Source organism: Nannospalax galili, unplaced genomic scaffold (genome assembly GCF_000622305.1).
Source record: "Nannospalax galili isolate Female #2095 unplaced genomic scaffold, S.galili_v1.0 scaffold236, whole genome shotgun sequence".
Taxonomy (NCBI): Eukaryota; Metazoa; Chordata; class Mammalia; order Rodentia; family Spalacidae; genus Nannospalax; species Nannospalax galili.
Genome location: NW_008338710.1, coordinates 2,909,492 through 2,927,913, shown reverse-complemented (window position 1 = coordinate 2,927,913; position 18,422 = coordinate 2,909,492). Strand labels below are relative to the sequence as shown.

The window sequence follows — 18,422 nt, the reverse complement described above, 5'->3', positions numbered from 1 at the left end:
TTAATGCCGTCGCGTGCTTATGACGCAGAACGTAGGGCAGGCCCGACGGATTACAAGAACGTGATGACGAGAGTCGCTCTCTCTTTGCCCCATCGACTGCGAGGTAAGGAGATTTCCGAGATGAGTTCCGTGGGTATCTGAAGCCATCGGCTCCTGGGGGTGCGCGCGCTGTGAGCCGGGCGCCCTGAGCTTCTGTCCTGACGGTACCCCAACACGCCCAGCGCCCTTTGGGCCTGCTGGCGCCAGCACCAGTTGTGTTCTGGCCTTTAGGCCTACCCCGGCCGTAGCCCCACCGCCATGGCGCGCCGGGCCGCCATTGGCCGGGTCGGACCGGGCCTAAGTGCGTCCGCCGGGGCCAACACGACCCTCCCGGGGCAGCCCCTTCCAGGCCCGAGCTCTCTTCGGCCACCATGGTCAGGGGTCCCGTAATAACGCACTCCCTGGGATTTGTGCCTGGCAGCTTCCGGCAGGAATGCAGCTCAGTGCTGAGTTTAGTAGAGAACGTTCTCTGCTCCAGTCTTCTTACCCCGTTGTTTGTGTTTCAGAATGAAGACCATCCTCAGCAATCAGACTGTCGACATTCCAGAAAATGGTACGAGACCTTAATTTGTCTTTGACGTCTTTACTGCATGCTCCAAATCTTGTCCTGCGGCCTCACGAATTCATTCTCTCTCCTAGTCGACATCACCCTGAAAGGACGCACAGTTATTGTGAAGGGTCCCCGAGGAACCCTCCGGAGGGACTTTAATCACATCAATGTAGAACTTAGCCTCCTGGGAAAGAAGAAGAAGAGGGTAGGTTTCATATATCCGTTCACAGTGCAGTTGCTTGTTTGGAAGCTAGTTAATTGTACCAGCAAGTTATTAGCTTTAAAATTTTTTCTAATTAAGGACAATGTTTTTGTTTTAAATTTTGGTGTCCGAGATTGTAGACGATTTTGCTTTAAACCAATTTTTGAATATTGTATATTTTGAAGTCCAGTAACTGTTTACCTTTAATATAAAAAAAATTGTTGCGTAGTGGATTTTTAGACTTCATTGCATTTTCCAAAAATGAGCTTTGTTTTATTCTGTAGTTTTTCCCTGTGTAAAATGTGTGCCTGTGGTATTCAGCAGTGAAGCATTTGTCATCTCCCTGTAAGAGGTTCTTTATGCTGTTGCACTCTCCAGTTGAAAACTGGGCTGGGTGTGGTGGTGCATACCTGTAATCCCAGGGCCACACATAGTTTTGGTTGATTTTAAAACTGGTTGAGGGAAGATTTCTGAAGATTTGTTCTCTTACAGCTGCGAGTTGACAAATGGTGGGGGAACAGAAAGGAACTGGCCACTGTACGAACTATCTGTAGCCATGTCCAGAACATGATCAAGGGTGTTACACTGGTAAGCCAACCAACCAGGCTAAATTTTAAACCCTTTGGCAGTGGTTTCTCAACTGTTTCAAGTATACAACAAATCTACTCCAGGAATGGACTGTGCATAGAATTAATCAGATTGATGAACTCCAGTGCTTGATAAGTAGGGACAATTGAGTCTTAAGGATTTAGGAAAGAGGGGCAGGCACTTATCACTGAGCTACAACCCCACCTTAATAGGCATTCTGTCACAGCCACAACACAGTGTAGGCTTTGATTAGTCATTGAAATGCTTATGTGTGGATGAAAAAGGATTTAATAATTTCTGAGCATATCTGATGTCACTGTTACCTCTAAGCCTTCTATTCCGAACTAAAGTTAGTTCTGAAGTAGTTTTCTTTGCCTTAGCCTGGCCCTCTAGAGTATGTCTCATAATGGCACCCTATAACTAAAGTCTGTTGCAAACCTATTAGCTCATGCTCCCAGACTTGGGTTCTTTGAAGGAAGGGCCCTGTCTTTGGCTTAAAAGAAGTCAGCATTTTGTTTGCCCTGCTTATGCTCTCTGAGGAGCTTTACTAAAGTCTGATGAGAAGACAGTTGTGCCAGTGATGGAATTGTGAATTATGGAAGGATTGGTAAAGGTGACAGTTGTTAGGATGCTGTGACAATGTTAATAATACAAGGGATAAGAAAAGCAGCCTGCAAAATTTGAGAACTGAAGCTGGCCTTACTGATGCTCATCTTTGACCCCAAAGGAGACTGAGATGAGAATTTCAAGTTCCAGGCTAACCTTGGCATTATTACTAAGACTTTCATTAGATTGAATTTCTTTGAAATTTCTCCGAATTGCTCACAGCTTGCTTATTTAATGCAGGGCTTCCGATACAAGATGAGGTCTGTGTATGCTCACTTCCCCATCAACGTTGTTATTCAGGAGAATGGTTCTCTTGTTGAAATCCGAAATTTCTTGGGTGAAAAGTACATCCGCAGGGTTCGAATGAGGACAGGTATGTGCATGCCTTCAGAAATGATTCAGAAGTTACTGCTGATTTTTTAAGTCTGACATACTGTTATTTGGGGGTGGCTATGATGAAAGCCATACTTGTTTCAGAATTGTCTTAGCACAACTCTTGTGCTAGTTAAAGGTTTATATAATTTTTCTGTAAAGGTGTATATTGGAATAGTTTGCAGGATCTGGCAGTTTTTTTATGGGAATCACATTCCTGGGCACAACTTTGCGCTACATCTTTAATCACAGGATCAAAAGTTTGAGGCAGCATAGGAAAATATTTTTCTTGAAATAAGCCTTGATATACTTAGTGTAGTAGAAGTGGTTTTTGGCCTAGATCTGATCTTGTAGATAAAAAATTCCAGTGGATGCATGGGATTTGTCATGGAATAGCTATTATTTTTGCATGCAGATCTCATGTTGACATGCAAATATACTCTTTTAGGTGTTGCTTGTTCTGTTTCTCAAGCCCAGAAGGATGAATTAATCCTTGAAGGGAATGATATTGAACTTGTTTCAAATTCAGGTTTGTATATTTATTTCTATTATGCTTATGAGGTTTTATTTAAATCTTAAAATTGCATGCATCTTCTTTTGCTTCTTTAATAGGAAATTCAAGTAAAGCTATTTCAGTACTTCTGAGATTTTTAAGTATAGCATATAATAAACATGAAAGGTCTGGGATACATTCTGAGAAATGTGTCATTAGATGACTTAGTGTGAACATGAGAGAATATACCAGGTGGTATTAGTCGGTTGCCTCTAATCCTGGCACTCTGGAGGCTGAGTCAGGAAGGTCTTAAGTTCCAGGTAGCTGACCTGCCATACATAGGTGTTTAATATATTTAGTATAATATATATGTGATTGCATGTGTTATAATATAGCTGGCAGCACAGATTTTACCAGTATCATGAATACATATGTTACCATGTTAAAAAGCTATAGGAGTATATGAGGTCTTACTGTATTGGACCACTGTTATATGTCAAAAAATTTGCAGCACATGGCTATTTTTGTGTATGTACATTTTTAAGATAAATTTGGCTGCAGAAATAATTGTCTCTTTACTTCCTAAAGCGGCTTTGATTCAGCAAGCCACAACAGTTAAAAACAAAGATATCAGAAAATTTTTGGATGGTATCTATGTTTCTGAAAAAGGAACAGTGCAGCAGGCTGATGAGTAGGATCTCAGGTGAGTTCCAACTGCTTTAGATAAAATTGATATTGCTTAAGGTATAATACATAATGAGTTGACATTTTACTATAATATGTCATAATTTCTAATACAGATGAGCTTTGAACTTTTCTAAGCAGTAATGTTGACAAAAGTTTACATATATATATATTTTTTTTACAGTTATCCAGCTCCAGAAACAAGACCCTGGATTATAAGAACTTTTGACACAATAAAAGACTTCTATTGATTTGTGATGGCCTCTTAATCTTTCCCAGTTTCTTGGCAAATAGGTCAGCAAATACTCATTTGAAGGAAGAGTGAATTTTTTGTGTTCCTTGAAACAAGTGGCTTGAATCTGATTCTTAAAGGAGTAAAAAGGCATCCAGGCACTAGGAATGTGGTGTCAGTGACAGGCAATCTACCTGAGTGTGCAGAGGTGCTTACTGTTTCCCAGGTATACGTTTGAATATTTGGTGTGGTGGGTGTCCCTGGTCTTTTAGAGGAAAGTTGAGAAGTGGAAACAAGTGTTACAGCCTCAGTAAGGAGTGGAAAGTGCAAAGCCTATAATTCTAGCCCTGGGGAGGCTGAGACAGGATTAGGCATGGAGGCTGGCCTGGGTTACAAACATTTTAGTGAACCTACTATAGCTTCCTTGGGAATGTTGGAGGTGGGGGCTAGGCTTTATACAATTTTGGATAAAGTTAACACAACTGTATATTTCATGTGAATGGTCCTCCCCATCCACTGGTTGTGTGAGGATTGCATGTAGGGCTTGTGAATGCTAGGCCAGCACTCTGCCACTGAGGTGTATCCTCACATCTGTCTCATAGCCAGGGATGGCTGCAAATTCTCGTCCTCTTGCCAACACTTCCCAAGTGCTAGGTTTACAGGGATGCACCACCACACTTAACAGCTTGTAGAAGTCTGAACATGAGTGCTGGGAACTGAAGCTGAGTCCTAAGTGCCATCGCCAAGCCCTCCGTATACTTGAGACAGATTGTGGCGCTGTAGGAATTCTATAACAAGTTTGTGTTTCTCAAAAATTATTTTGGATTTTTTGTCAGGCATGGTGGTGCATGCCTTTAATGCCAGCAATCTTAGCATGGGGAGGCTAAGGTGGAGTTTGAGCTAAAGGGCAACGTATTTTGCCTGTATGTATGCAGAGTTTAGAGGAGAGTGTCAGCTTGGAACTGCTTATGAGCCACCATGTGGGTCTGGGGACAGAACTTGGGTCCAATACAAGAGCAGCAACTGTCATCTATCCCTAGTGTTTTTGTTTTGGGGGGAGTAGTGCTTACACAGTACAAGTTGAAATCAGAGGACAGCTTCATGGTCAGTTCTTCCAGTTTTATTTGGGTTCTGGTAATCAAATGGGCTTGCATAGCAAGGGCTTGAGTCCAAGCTGGCATTGAACCCAGCCAACTCCTACAAGCTTTAGTAGTTTAAGTGGCCCCTGGCAGAGAGCGCCATTGATGCTCAAACTGCATGGTGATGCGTTGTATAGTCACAGGCAGAAGCATCAGGGTGTGGGTCAGTTGGTTAGAGGGCTTTCATGACATTCACAAAGTCTTAGGTTCAAGCCTCACCACTGTGTGGTGGCCCACCAAATCACATTTGTATCCTGCAAGTCAGCCAGACGATTCAGTATAAATCTGCATCAACCAGTTTATTTGGGAAAGCACTGAAGATACTTAAAAGTACTGGCCTCAATTCCCAGAGGTGAAGCAGTTTGACATTTTAAGGTTTAGTGAAATGCATTTCATTGGACACAAAATGTAACAAGTTTTTTTTCTGCAGCTACTCAGAAGCGTAAAGATCTTAAGTATTTTCCCTTTCCAGGAGGTACCAATAATTTCTAATTGGCTTTTTTGATTTTTCATTGAGTTTCTAATGTCTCCATGTCAGTGCCAGAGATCAAACCCAGGGCCTTGGTGCATGCTAACCAAGTACCCTACCACTAAGTCATATTCCCAGCCTGATTGCTAGATCATGAACTAGGATTTTCATATGATGTTAGTAAATACCCCACAAGTAGGGAGAAAGCTTTTGGACTACAAACTACAATTGGGGAACTCAGAGAAAACATGATTTAAGATTAGCTTAATGTGAGCTGGGTGTAGTGGCACATGCTTTAATACCTGCAAAGGCAGTCAGGTTTCTGAGACTGTGGTCAGCCTGGTCTGTACATAGCCTGTTTTAGGCCAGCGGGGCAACAAGAAAGCCTCTGTCTCCTGAGTGCTGGGCTTAAACACTGTGCCACCAAACCTGGCTAAGAAAAAAAATGTGAGCATACTTCAGAGCAATGGAGGGTTTAGTAGGATGTGGTGTTGCATGCCTGCAGTCAAGTAGAGGCTGAAGAATCAAGAGTCATCCTAGGCTACATAGCAAGCAAGGCCAGCCTGGACAATATGAGGAACCCTGGCTTTTTTTTTTTTTTTTTCTTTTTCTTTTGAGACCATGTCACAAAATCAGGAAAACGGTGGTCAGTGGAGTTGGAAACAACACTGGACATGCTGATACACACTTGTAATCTTAGCACTCAGGAGGCTGAGGCAGGAGGATCACTATTAGTTTAAGACCAGCCTAGTGTACATGTCACCTAGTTAAACAAGAAACAACATGGTAGGCCAGGTATGGTGGCACACACCTTTAATCCCAGCACTTGGGAGGCAGAGGCAGGTGGATATCTGAGTTCAAGGCCAGCCTGGTGTACATAGCAAGTTCCAGGCCAGTTGGGGCTACAGGGAGACCCTGTCTCAAAAAGACCAAAAGAAAAAAAAGTTGGGGCTGGAGAGATGGCTCAATAGTTAAGACCACACTGGCTGCTCTTGCTGAGGTCCCAGATTCAGTCCCCAGCACTCAACATGGCAGCTATCAACCATCTGTAACTAGTTCCAGCAGATCTGATCCCCTCATCTGGCCTCTGGGTATTGCACAGACAGGTGCACTTAAGTACATGCAGGCAAAACACTCATATACATAAAATACAAATAATTATTTTTAAAAAGAACAACTAAGACTGGGGTAGTGGCTGTTTCATAGGCAAGAAGTGGAGAAACAGATCTGCTATGTTAATTTGGCTCATCCAATAGCAACTTGATTTCTTACAATTTCTCATTTACTTGAGTTCAGTTATCTCTAGTATCTGAAAATTAGTGCTGATTATCAAAATCCCAGTTGTGTGTTAAGTTTGGTTTCTAACAATAGGTAGGTCTGGAATACAATTAGAACTACCTTAAATTTAGGATAGTTTCTAAGGCTTTTTTCGAAAAGCTACCTTTCTTTGATTCTAAAGTCTAAATTCCTGGAGAGGGCAGACAGTAATGAGCTACTACTGAGTATGTGTGGTTACTTATGTATTGTCTTGAAAGAATAGATGTGAGTGGGTACACATTCAAGTTTCCTATCTCCAGTGTTCCTGAGCAAGTCAAGCATAGTTTCTTAAAAAAATAAAAATCTCCAAGTTCAGATTTACTTAGTCCTAGCCTTAAAAAGTTGGCATATAAAATAAAATTATTTTTCGAGGCAGTGTCTCACTATGTAACTCTGGCTAGCCTGGAACTTGTTATGTAGATCAGCTTGGGCCTCCAACACCAAGATCTACCTGCCTCTGCTTCCCGAGTGCTGGGATTGATGGCATGTGTCACCACACCCAGATGGAAGCTACTTTTAAAATCAGCAATCTAGTAAGCGAGCTCACACAGTTGAATGCTTTATAAATGCTTAATATGTTTTTGTTTTCTAGAAAAGCTAAGACTGATGTGTTTTAGATTCATTGTTTTTAACTGCTTATGAACAAGCCTGATCTAAATTCCTATGGTTTCTGCTTTCTCTCTGAGGACTACCCTGACTTAGATGGGGAGAGCACCTTATGGAAGTGACAGTGTGCCAATTTAAATCTCTGCTATGGGGTCTAACACAACACAGTTTCACATTTTAAAAAGAATCCCTTTCCCATGAGTAGCAATTGCTGTTTACAGAAGAAAGCTAGCAAAGAATGACAGGAAACAGCTCCTTATATTTCCTGAAGCAATGCATGGGGTCATCCCCTGAATTACTGCTAGGGTGAAGCCTTCCCAGAACTGAATTCACTGGTGTCTACAGCTAAGGAGAAACGTTTGAATCACACTGCAGAGACATCGGTTGTCATCACCTTGGTTACTGACTCTCAAATTGTCTTTCTCTAACACAGGTTTAACTTCTGTGAGTGACCAGTCTATGGAACTGGAGTGAATATTTAAGCTCTCATGAGGACAGAAATATGATAGTTAGCTGAGAACTCTACTGTGGCCTTTCTTTAGAGGTATGTTTTGTAAGTTCTTTGCTTTCCAAAATTTTCTTCTCTTTCGCCGACGAAACATGGTGATGGATATCAGGAGAACCACAGTGGAAACGAAGCAGCAACCAAAGAATATCAGCGGTTTCTTCTGCAGGAGAAGGGAGCAGATGGTGCACTCTGTGCTCCTCAGAGTCTGACTGCATGTAGGCTTGCTGCTCTCAGACGGGAAGCCACCGCTGCTGATCAGCTGGTTGTAAAACTGTACGGAGGATTTAGCTTTGAAGTCAGAAGTGAAGAATCCAAATCTGGGCTTAGATTTCTCTTCAGTCAGTTTGAAGGCATAGTAGCCCCTGATTTTCACCTTATCGATGAGGTATGCTGAAAAACACCAGATACAAACATGATTGATTAAAAATGGACAATAAAGTATTTTTCAATAAGAATTTAGTTTTCACTGAAACAAGCTAAGGTCATGTCAGTAAGAAGTCACAGGGCTGGAGAGATGGCTCAGCGGTTAAGAACACTGGTTGTTCTTGCAGAAGACCCGGGTTCGAATCCCAGCACCCACATGGCAGCCAACAGCTGTCTGTAACTCTAGTTCCAGGGGATCCAACAGCCTCTTCTGACCTCCGGGAGCATTGCACGACATGGATGCACTTACTTACATGCAGGCAATACATGCATACACAAAAAATAAAAATAAAATTTTTTTAAAAGTTAAAAAAAATATTAAAAGAAGTGATCATCATTAAAGATTTTTTTTTAGACAGGGTCTCTTGTAGCCCAGGTTGGCCTCAACTCCCTACGTAATTGAGGATCCTTTTGTCTCTACCTACCGAGTGCTGGCATTCAAGGCTTTTTACATCTGGTTTATGTTGTGTTAGGGATCAATCCTAGGTCTATGGATGGTGGGCTGGTACTCTACCAACTGAACTATATCCCCAGGCCCTTGTTTGTTGATTCTAACCACACAAAAAATTTTTACATATTGGGCAATCCCATCTAAGGTGGTAGGTAGTTAGAAATGAAGGTATTTCTATTCAAAGATACCTATTTTTTCTTTTTTAAAAATTTATTTTTTCTTATTTTTTAAGACAGCGTGTCTGTTACCACACCCAGCTGACTTCTTTATTTTTTTTTTTTATGTCTAGGAGTGTTTTACCTGCTTGTATGAAAATGCACCCATGCATGTAATGCCAGAGGAGGCCACAATAGGCCATTGGATCCCTGGATGGTTGTTAGCTATCATGTAAATGCTGGCAACTGCGTCCTCTGCAAGAGTAGCCAGTGCTGTTAACCACTGGGCCATCTCTCCAGTCTGATACCTATCTTTCCAATAGAGGGGGGAACCCCATCTAAATAAAAATTATAATAGTGGTTGAGTATATGAAGATACGTTCATGTAATGTGATAGCAAACAACCATTAAAGTTCACGAAAGCTTTAATGACCTAAAACACATAATGTGATGTTTTTTAAAGTACAGCCAGGTGTGGTGACACATTCCTATAATCCTAGGTGGAGTTTGGAGGTGGAGGCAGGAGTTCATGGCCAGCCTTGGCTACATAGGGAGTTCATGGTCAGCCTAGGATACATGAAACCCTACCTTAAAAAAATTAAAAAAAATCAATTCAAAGGCTATTTGTAACTCTGGTAGATTCTTACCCAGCACACATGAAACCCTAGGTTTGAACCAGAGCACCACAAAGGAGAAAAGTTGGGGGTTAGGAGTTGGGGGTGTAGGTCGGTGAGAGAGTAAATGCCTAGCATGCATGTGGTCTTGGGTCAAATCCCCAGCCCTGCACAAAAATAGAGAAGTTGGGGCTGGAGATGTGATTTGTGGTACAGCCAAATGAACTCTGGGTTCAATTCCCTGAGATTAAAAAAAAAAAAAAAGCAAAAGAACAAGTACACAAAACTGGATAATGGTGGTACTGGAGAGATGGCTCAGCTGTTCTTGCAGAAGACCTGGGTTTGAATCCCAGCACCCACATGGTGGCTAATAACCATCCATAACTCCAATTCTAGGGGACGCGATGCCCTCTTCTGTCCTCCGCCAGCATTGTACGACACGGGTGCACTTACATACATGCAGGCATAACACTCATACACATTAAAAAAACAACTGGATAATGGCATGAGCGTAGTTATATTAAGAATGTTTAGGGAGCCAGGTGTGGTGGTGCATGCCTTTAATCCCGGAACTTGGTAGCCAGAGGCAGGCGAATATCTGTGGTCTACATAGTGAGTTTCACGCCAGCATTGTACGACACGGGTGCACTTACATACATGCAGGCATAACACTCATACACATTAAAAAAACAACTGGATAATGGCATGAGCGTAGTTATATTAAGAATGTTTAGGGAGCCAGGTGTGGTGGTGCATGCCTTTAATCCCGGAACTTGGTAGCCAGAGGCAGGCGAATATCTGTGGTCTACATAGTGAGTTTCAGACCAGTTGGGGCTATTGGGTTGTAGCTAGTTGGTAGAGTGCTTGCCTACATGCATGAAGCCCTGGCTTCCATCCCCAGCACCACACAAGCCAGGTATGGTGGTGAATTCAAGGTTATCCTCCACTACATAGTAAGTTTGTGTCCAGCCTGGGCTAAGGAAGACCCTATCTCAAAAAAAAAAAAAAAAAGCCTAGAGACAGGTGTGGTAGCCTATGACTTTAGTAATCCCAGTACTAGGAAGGCTGAGGCAGGAGGAGAGGGGCCAGCCTGGAGTTGGAAGCCGGCCTGCATTACATAATGAAACCCTGTCTCAAAACCACTAAGCATAAGCTAGGTGTGGTGATGCTTGCCTATAATCCCAACACTTAGGAGACCAAGGTAAGTGGGTCTCTGTGAGTTCCAGGCCAGCCAGGGCTAACAAATGAGATCCTATCTCAAAGGTGGCTGAGAGTGTGTCAGGGGAAAAGCCTCAGCAGTTAAGAGTGGGTACTGCTCTTGCCGAGGACCTGAGTTCGCATCCCAGCACATTGTCAGGTGGCTCACAACCACCTACAACTCCAGCTCCAGGGGTATCCAACACCTCCTACCTCTGCAGACACCTGGACTCACGTGCACACATACACATAATTAAAAATAAATCTTTTAAAAACACCACTATTAGCCAGGCGTGGCAGGCTTCTCACCTTTCAAAGTTTCCTGCACGTACTTCTCCAAGTAATACTTCCGGAGCCGGTCGTTCTCCAGAGCCTGGTCATCGATGCCGTTGGCAGTGATGTAGACGTCCAGGTCCCCATAGTTCCTCCGGATCCACCCGAGCATTTTGCGCGCCCCCCAGGGCATCACGGCCAGGCGGCTGGGTGAGCTCAGGCGGGTGATGTCCTGCAGGAACTGGACGTCCCTGTCCGCGTCGTAGCGGCTGCCACTCAGCTGCTCGTGCATCACGAACCTGGTGGTGAAGTGGTTGAGAGCGTAGAAGTCTGCGGTGCCCTTCACCAGCCGGCTCTCCTCGGGGCTGAAGCGCGGCAGGACGGAGGTGGACAGCCCGCGCAGGTTCCTGGAGGCGAGGTGCTCCTTCATGGCCAACGGGTAGTCCCCGGTCTTGAAGAGGGGGTCTGCAAACCAGGCGATCTCGAACTGGAGGAAGCGCTCAGCTGCCTTCCAGTGCGAGTCCACGTAGGGGTTGGCGGGTTCCGCCCAGTCGGAGTGCAGGGACAGCGACACAGCCCCGCGCTGGGTCAGCCTGTACTGCCTGTCGTAGAGATGCCACACCCGGGCATGGGCTATCAGCAGGTTGTGGGCTGCCTGGTAGGTGTCGTTACTCGTGCGGTTGTAGATGTCACTCAGCCTGTTGGGCTCGTTGATGGTGACCCAGAGCTTCACCAAATCTCCCAGCTCCTGGAAGCACAGCTCTGCGTAGTCTAGGAAGGCCTCCATGGTGGAGGCGTTTAGCCATCCCCCACTGCTCAAAAGCGGCATGGGGAGGCCTAGGTGGGAATGGGTGGGGTAGTATAATGTGACCATGGGGGAGATGCCCAACTTCAGTCCCTCACTCACCACGCACCTGTAGTACCTTAAGACTTGTCTGTTAACTACAGACAGATTACCAGTAGGAAGGACTGAAGCCCAGTCCAGAGCAAACCGGTAGTGGGTGACTTTTATTCTGGCCAACATCTCCACTTGTTTTTTGATGCTTACAAAATCTGTGCACTGGGCTGGTCTTGTTTTCAGTCTTATTCCTTCCACCCGGTGTAGCAACCTGTTGCCAGTGGCATTCCACACATACAGGTGCGGGTCTGTAAACTGTGGGGAGGATGCCATAAACTCTGGCTGTAGAAAACAAACACATTTCAAATACCTTCTGAGAGGAAGAAGATAACCGGTTTTATAGTGCCTCTCACTACAACAGAAAATAAACGATGGCTATGTCCTTATAACCACCTGCATGTTCTGGCTGTTATGCTGGTAACTAGGGAGAAAAGACTGGATGGATTATTCTTCCTTCTAGCCTTTTGAATCTCCAAGGAGACCAGGAACTATAGGGAAGGAACTCCACTCAAGACTTTGCTTGGAAACACAGTTATTGTTTGAGAAAAACCTAAGAAGCCATTTTCTAGCTCATCTGATCTAAACCCCTGGTTATATAGCATCGCATCCAGTGGTGTTCAAATGCATCAGGAAGTTGCCTTGGTACCCTCAATTGAAAGCATTAATGAAAGATGGATTCTAAGCCCTGTCATAAGTGGAAGACAATGGTATAGAGGAGTCCCTGAGATCAACATTTGCAGACAGATGGGACCAGTTGAGTCAGACACCATTCCTAAAATAGGCTGGTAGGATGGATGAGGGTGGGCAGTGACCCCGGGCATATGCTGACCACAACTCTCAGCAATTCTTATTTGAAAAGTCCAAGCAATAGCCTGAGTGGCGGTACCTCAGTCTCAGCAGTAAGGAGGCTGGAGCAGGAGAACTGCTGTGCAGCCAAGGCCAGACTGTGCTCTATACTGAGAGACCAACCTGTACTACAGAGACTGTCTCTCAAAAGGAAAATTCCAAGAATCCAAAGACATCACTTTTGCATCCAATCTCTCCCCCATCCATGTGTGTGTATACAGGATAGCATTAATTCACCCAGTAGAATTCTATGGACAACATTATGCAAGGAGCTTAGGTTGTGAGGGGAAAAGACAGTAAAGTAACCCCAAACTCCAAAGGTTGACTCTTGGTTCTCCTCCCTGTCTTTCCGAAATCTTGGATAGTCCTGGGCTTCTGTCTTATTTTCCCTTTTTGGGGAGGACAGGGTTTCCTGTAGCCCAGGCTAGCCTTAAATCTGATCTGTAGCTGAGGATAACCTTGAAGTTCTGAGTCTACTGTCTCTACCCCCAAGTGCTAGTATTAAAGACATATGACGACCACATGGGCTCAGCTTCCCTCTTATAATTATTTAATCTGTTCATTAAAATTTTTTAAATTAGTATTGTGTGTGTGTGCCTGGCACGCATATGTAGGTCAGAAGACAACTTTGTGGAGTTGGTTATCTCCTTTCACCTTTATATGGTTTTTTGTTGTCGTTTCTTTGTTTTTTGTTCTTTTTGAGACAGGGTCTCCCTGTAGCCCTAGCTGGCCTGGAACTTACTATGTAGATCAGGCTGGCCTCAAACTCACAGAGATCACCTGCCTCTGCATCCCAAGTGCTGGGATTAAAGGTGTGTGCCACCATGTCCAGCTGAAGTAAGCACCTTTATACACTTAGCCACCTCACTGACCCTAATCCACTCATATATTAATTATAGAAAAATGAGTTACAAGGCTGGAGAGATGCTCAGTGGTTAAGAGCACTGGCTGCTCTTGTAGAGGATTTACTTATAAAAAAATAAATAATGTTAATTTTTTGGACTTATTTATTTCTATTTTATGTGTATGAGTGTTTTTCCTGCATGTATGTTAAGTGCACCACATGCATGCAATGCCTGCAGAGGTTAAAAGAGGGTTTTGGATCTCCTGGAACTGGAGTTAAGGACAGGTGTGAGCTGCCATGTGGGTGCTGGGAGTCGAACTTCAGTCCTCTGCAAGAGTAGCTAGTATTCTTAACCACTGAGCCATCTCTCCGACCCCAAATCAAAAAAATTTCAAAAAGAAAACAAGTTTCAGTAGAACATCTTCACGTGTATAAAATGCATTTTGTCATATTGACCTCCCATCACCATCTCTTACTCTCCCCCCATCAGTCCTCCTCTTTGGAGTGAGTGCATCATCTGAGTGATCTCAGATTAATCATTCTGTTGTCTATAATGAATGCGTTCTGGAGGTTTGTAAAGTGCAAGGCATTTTTATTTGATTGTACCTTGTTCCGTAGCAAGATTGCCTTTTGGAAACATCTTTTCAATACGATTGGGATGTTCTGAGCTTTTCAAAACACTGAAACTGGCCTTCTAAGTTGGGATGATTACTTGAATAATTAATTATATACAGATTTAACTTCATGCTCACATGATCAATGTTCTCTGAGTTTAATATTCTAGATAACTGGTTGGCAGATGGCAAGTGGGCAGTAATATGGCTTTGTAATTGAACTATGAAAGATGACACAGGAGAAAACAATTAGCGGGATAATATTTACCAAAGGTTAATTATCAGGTTTCCTGGTGCATTTAAATTCATTCATGGGAAGAAAAATTGCTTTAACATAATTACAGAATTTTTCCTTGCTCCTATTAATCTAGAATTTGGAAGTATTTTCCTTAAGCCCTTTGTTTTAGCTTAGGCTCATAAGGTTAGCAGGCAATTACTGCAACCCAAGTCACCTTATGTTTATATAGTGGTTTCCAGTTGAGAGATCATCTTCCCAGAACATCTAGTCCTCACAGCACACCTGAGAAGTGGATGACACAAGAACATCACAATACAGCTGTCCAGCCCAAGCCTCAAAGAGGAGAACTAGGGGCTAAGGATGTAGCTTAGCTGGTAGAACTTCGTGAGTCCAAGGACAGCTTAGTCGACTTAATGAGTTCTAGGCCAGCCAGGGCTACATACTGAGACCTTGTCCCCGCTGCCCCCCAAATTATGGTGGATAACCAGGCATGGTAGTTCATACCAGAAAGAAGAGCCAAGATCAATTCAAGGCCAGCTTTGGCTATATGAGCCCCTATCTCAAAAAAATCAAAACCGAAACAAAGCACAATTATAATGGACCCTAAACTCCACCCCAGTTCCCTTGTTTCTAAAATTCTGTTCCCACAAATAGGAACTTGGGCTTCTTTGTAGAATTTTTTTTTTTTTCCCTATGTCTAGGCAGGAGGAGAATGCAGCAAAGCTGGGACCTCTTATGCTAGGAAATCAGGAGGAACTTACAACCTGAGGGAAATGTTAAAAAGATATTTAAACCAGGGGTGGTGGTGCACTCAGGAGGGAGAGGCAGACCTATCTCTGTCAGATCAAAACCAGCCTGGTCTATGTAGTGAGTTCCAGGCCAGCTCAGGCGACAGTGAGACCCTGTCTCAAAAAAAAAAAAAGGACATTTAAGCAGCAAAATGAATTCAAGTGACTAAAAGTGAGATGAATTGATCATCACAAGAAGTTCATACTAATAATGATGAATTATAAAACACAGAGTAAACCAATCCCAATTAAACAAATCTAGGGCTGGAGAGATGGCTCAGTGGTTAAGAACATAGTTGTTCTTGCAGAAGACCCGGGTTCGAATCCCAGCACCCACATGGCAGCTAACAACTGTCCATAACTCCAGTTCTAGGGTGTCCGACAGCCTCTTCTGTCCTCTGCGGGCATTGCACGACATGGATGCACTTACCTACATGCTGGCAATACACACATACACATAAAATAAAAATAAGCTGGGCGTGGTGGTGCATGCCTTTAATCCCATCACTTGGGAGGTAGAGGCAGGTGGAGCTTGGTGAGTTCGAGGCCAGACTGGTCTACAGAGTGAGTTCCGGCCAGCTGGGGCTACAGGGAGACCCTGTCTCAAAAAGACCAAAAAACCCCAATCTGGTTAATTAAAATGACAAACCTAACTCCATTTTGTTCCAGCTGACTTTTGCTTTACCACGTGTTTTGGCCCAGCCATCCTAAGTGCAGCCAGCCAGGCAGAATGTCTCATGTAGGCAGTTTCAGGGTGTGCATTGTATCTACAATACCAGGAAACTTACAAGTAGCCAGGTAGTAGCCCAAGTAGCACGTCCTCCCACCCAGCATAACTGAAACTTATTGTTAACTGTTACACCTGCCCCTGGTCTAGTGTGCACCTATGGTTATTGGCTTTGCTATGGTATGATGTAATTATGGTTTTAAGCTTTATAAACCCTACCCTACTTCTCCTGGGGGTCAAGAGTTCTCTTGAGCATTAACCCTCTCTCTGACTACCAGCTATTAATAAAGGACTCCTAATTTGACCATCACTATGTGGTATTCCTTGTGCATCTTTTTTTAAGTGTTACATTTGGAGGCCCCAGGAGATCGCCACTTAGAGGTTCATCCCAGCTCTGGATCTCCCCAACTTGATAAATTATTACAGGGGAGGTGCCCTCTGAGATGATCCAGAGCCCCGTGACTCTCATCAGAAATGGAGAGTCCCATTTCTGGGTCTTCTGCATGACCCCAAACTCAAATTGATTGAGTTCTTTTGGTCTTCCTAGGAGATAAGTTCTGTTACTTCTGATTTGGAGTGCCATTCTTTTCTGGTCTGGTCTGGTATTTAATAGTGGGAATGTGATTCTGATGGGGTCCTTCCCTAGGCCATTCTCAATAGCCAAGACATTTTCTGAGGTCATCTGGTAAACTAGTGCACCATTGGAAACTGGTTACTCTGGTCTCTGTTCATGTCTGTTTTGTGTATAGAATAATTGCATGACCAAATGAGTGATTGGGTAGTCAGACAAAATGAGTTCTGCTCTAGACAGCAACTGTCCAGAGAGTCCTATCTTTTGTCTTGTCTGTTGTGGAATGAGATTATGTCTGTTTCAACTACTACCTTGTGAATTTCCCTTTTTACCACAACTTTGTTCTGACAGGTCTGAGTTCAAGGCTAACCTGTGTTACATGTCCAGACCCTGTCTCAAAAGCAAAGAAATTACAAGAACTGGAAAATGCCACTTTAATCAAGAAATCTGGATGGGCATGGTGGCATACAGCATTAATCCCAGCACTCAGGAGGCAAAGGCAGGCAGATCTCTGAAACTCATTTTGTAGACCAGGCTGGCCTTAATCTGACAGAGATTAACCTGCCTCTACCTCCTGAGTTCTGGGATTAAAGATGCACATCACGTGCTTAGCTGACTTTGTATTCTTCATCCACTGATTCCATCAGTGGGCTTGGGATGTAGCTCAGTTGGTAGGGTGATATTCCAGCATGCATAAAAGTCTGGGCTCCATCCCAAGCACTACATAAAACTGAAGGAGGTAGTTCATGCCTATAATCCTAGATCTTGGAAGGAGGATGCAAGAGTCTCAGGAGCAAGGTGAAGGCCAGCCTGGGTTATATGAGATGCTGGGTTTTGAGGGGAAAATGAATAAAGAACAAAGACATTTTTAGAAAAATTTGAATATGGATTTTATAAATTAGGTGGTACTGAATCAGTGTTAAATTTCCTCTGCATCTTCACAATACTGTAATGACATGGGAGAAAGTCCTTGCTCTTAGAAGTTATATACTAAACTATTTCAGGGTGGGGTGTAGTGATATCTGCCACTTACCAATGGTTCATAAAGAAAGAGTTGGAGCTAAAGTCAATATGGCAACATGTTAACAACTGGTCAGTCTTGAAGGGAATATACTTTTATTGTATAAGTTTGAAATATCTCTAAATAAAATGTTGAAAGAGAGGGGCTGAAGAGATGGCTCAGTGGTTAAGAGCACTGACTACCCTTGCAGAGGACCTGGGTTTGGATCCCAGTATCCATATCAGACAGTTCACAACTGTCTGTAACTCCAGATCTAGGAGATTTGATGCTCTCTTCTGGATTCCTTGGGCACCTGTATGCACGTGGTACACATAAACTCACACCAACACATATACATACATATTAAATAAATAAATAAGTAAATAAATCTTTTTAAGAATGTTGGAGGCAGGGTGAGAGAGATGGTTTAGTGGTTAATAGCACTGGCTGCTCTTGCAGAGGACCCAAGTTCAGTTCCCAGACTTCACATGGCAGCTAACAACCATTTGTAACACCATTCCAGGAGAATCTGATGCCCTTTCTGGCTTCCATGGACACTGCATGACACAGGTACACTTACATATATGCAGGCAATACACTCATACATAATAAAAAATAAAGTATTTTTTTAAAAAAGAATGTTGTGGGGCTAGAGTGATGGCTCAGCCATTAAGAGCACTGGCTGCTCTTTCAGAGGACCCTGGTTCAATTCCCAGCACCCACATGGTGGCTAACATCATCTGTAACTCCAGTTCCAGGGGAATCGAACACTCTCTTTTGACTTTGCAGGCATTGTACAACACAGATCCACTTACACACATGCAGGCAATACACTCATGCACATAAAAATAAAAAATGAAATATTAAAAAAATGTTGGAGGAGAAAAATATGCTAAGACCCTGGAAGGAAATAAGGTAAGGACCTGTGGGGATGGATCTAGTAACATTTTATTTTTACTTTTTAATTTTTAAAAACTT

General features: G+C 43.3%; 2 protein-coding genes across 7 annotated transcripts in view; one reads left to right on the top strand and one right to left on the bottom strand.

Annotated features, from left to right (window-relative positions):
- The first annotated feature begins 10 nt into the window (after nucleotides 1-10).
- Rpl9 (ribosomal protein L9) lies at nucleotides 11-7,981 on the top strand. 4 transcript variants are annotated; one of them, XM_029563580.1, is made up of 8 exons: nucleotides 11-103; nucleotides 546-592; nucleotides 679-794; nucleotides 1,284-1,379; nucleotides 2,226-2,358; nucleotides 2,806-2,886; nucleotides 3,439-3,553; nucleotides 7,731-7,981. In XM_029563580.1, exons 2-7 carry the CDS (start codon nucleotides 547-549, stop codon nucleotides 3,543-3,545), a joined length of 579 nt encoding a protein of 192 aa, XP_029419440.1. In that variant the 5' UTR covers nucleotides 11-103; nucleotide 546; the 3' UTR covers nucleotides 3,546-3,553; nucleotides 7,731-7,981. The 4 variants fall into 4 exon arrangements, with proteins under 4 accessions (XP_029419440.1, XP_008831459.1, XP_008831460.1 ...); XM_008833237.3 differs by lacking the exon at nucleotides 7,731-7,981 and adding an exon at nucleotides 3,719-3,790 and having other exon boundaries at nucleotides 12-103; XM_008833238.3 differs by lacking the exons at nucleotides 11-103; nucleotides 7,731-7,981 and adding exons at nucleotides 136-159; nucleotides 3,719-3,790.
- Nucleotides 7,771-18,422, bottom strand: part of Klb (klotho beta) — a 47,010-nt gene continuing 36,358 nt past the window's right edge. The window contains exons 4-6 of one of the 3 annotated variants that reach the window (XM_029563575.1): nucleotides 11,967-12,098; nucleotides 10,955-11,666; nucleotides 7,771-8,195 (exon numbers count right to left, since the gene is read on the bottom strand). In XM_029563575.1, coding sequence (XP_029419435.1) covers nucleotides 7,807-8,195; nucleotides 10,955-11,666; nucleotides 11,967-12,098 — 1,233 coding nt within the window. In that variant the 3' untranslated portion in view covers nucleotides 7,771-7,806. Of the gene's footprint in view, nucleotides 8,196-10,954; nucleotides 12,099-18,422 lie in introns of all 3 variants that reach the window. The other 2 variants (XM_008833236.3, XM_029563577.1) reach the window with 2 other exon arrangements.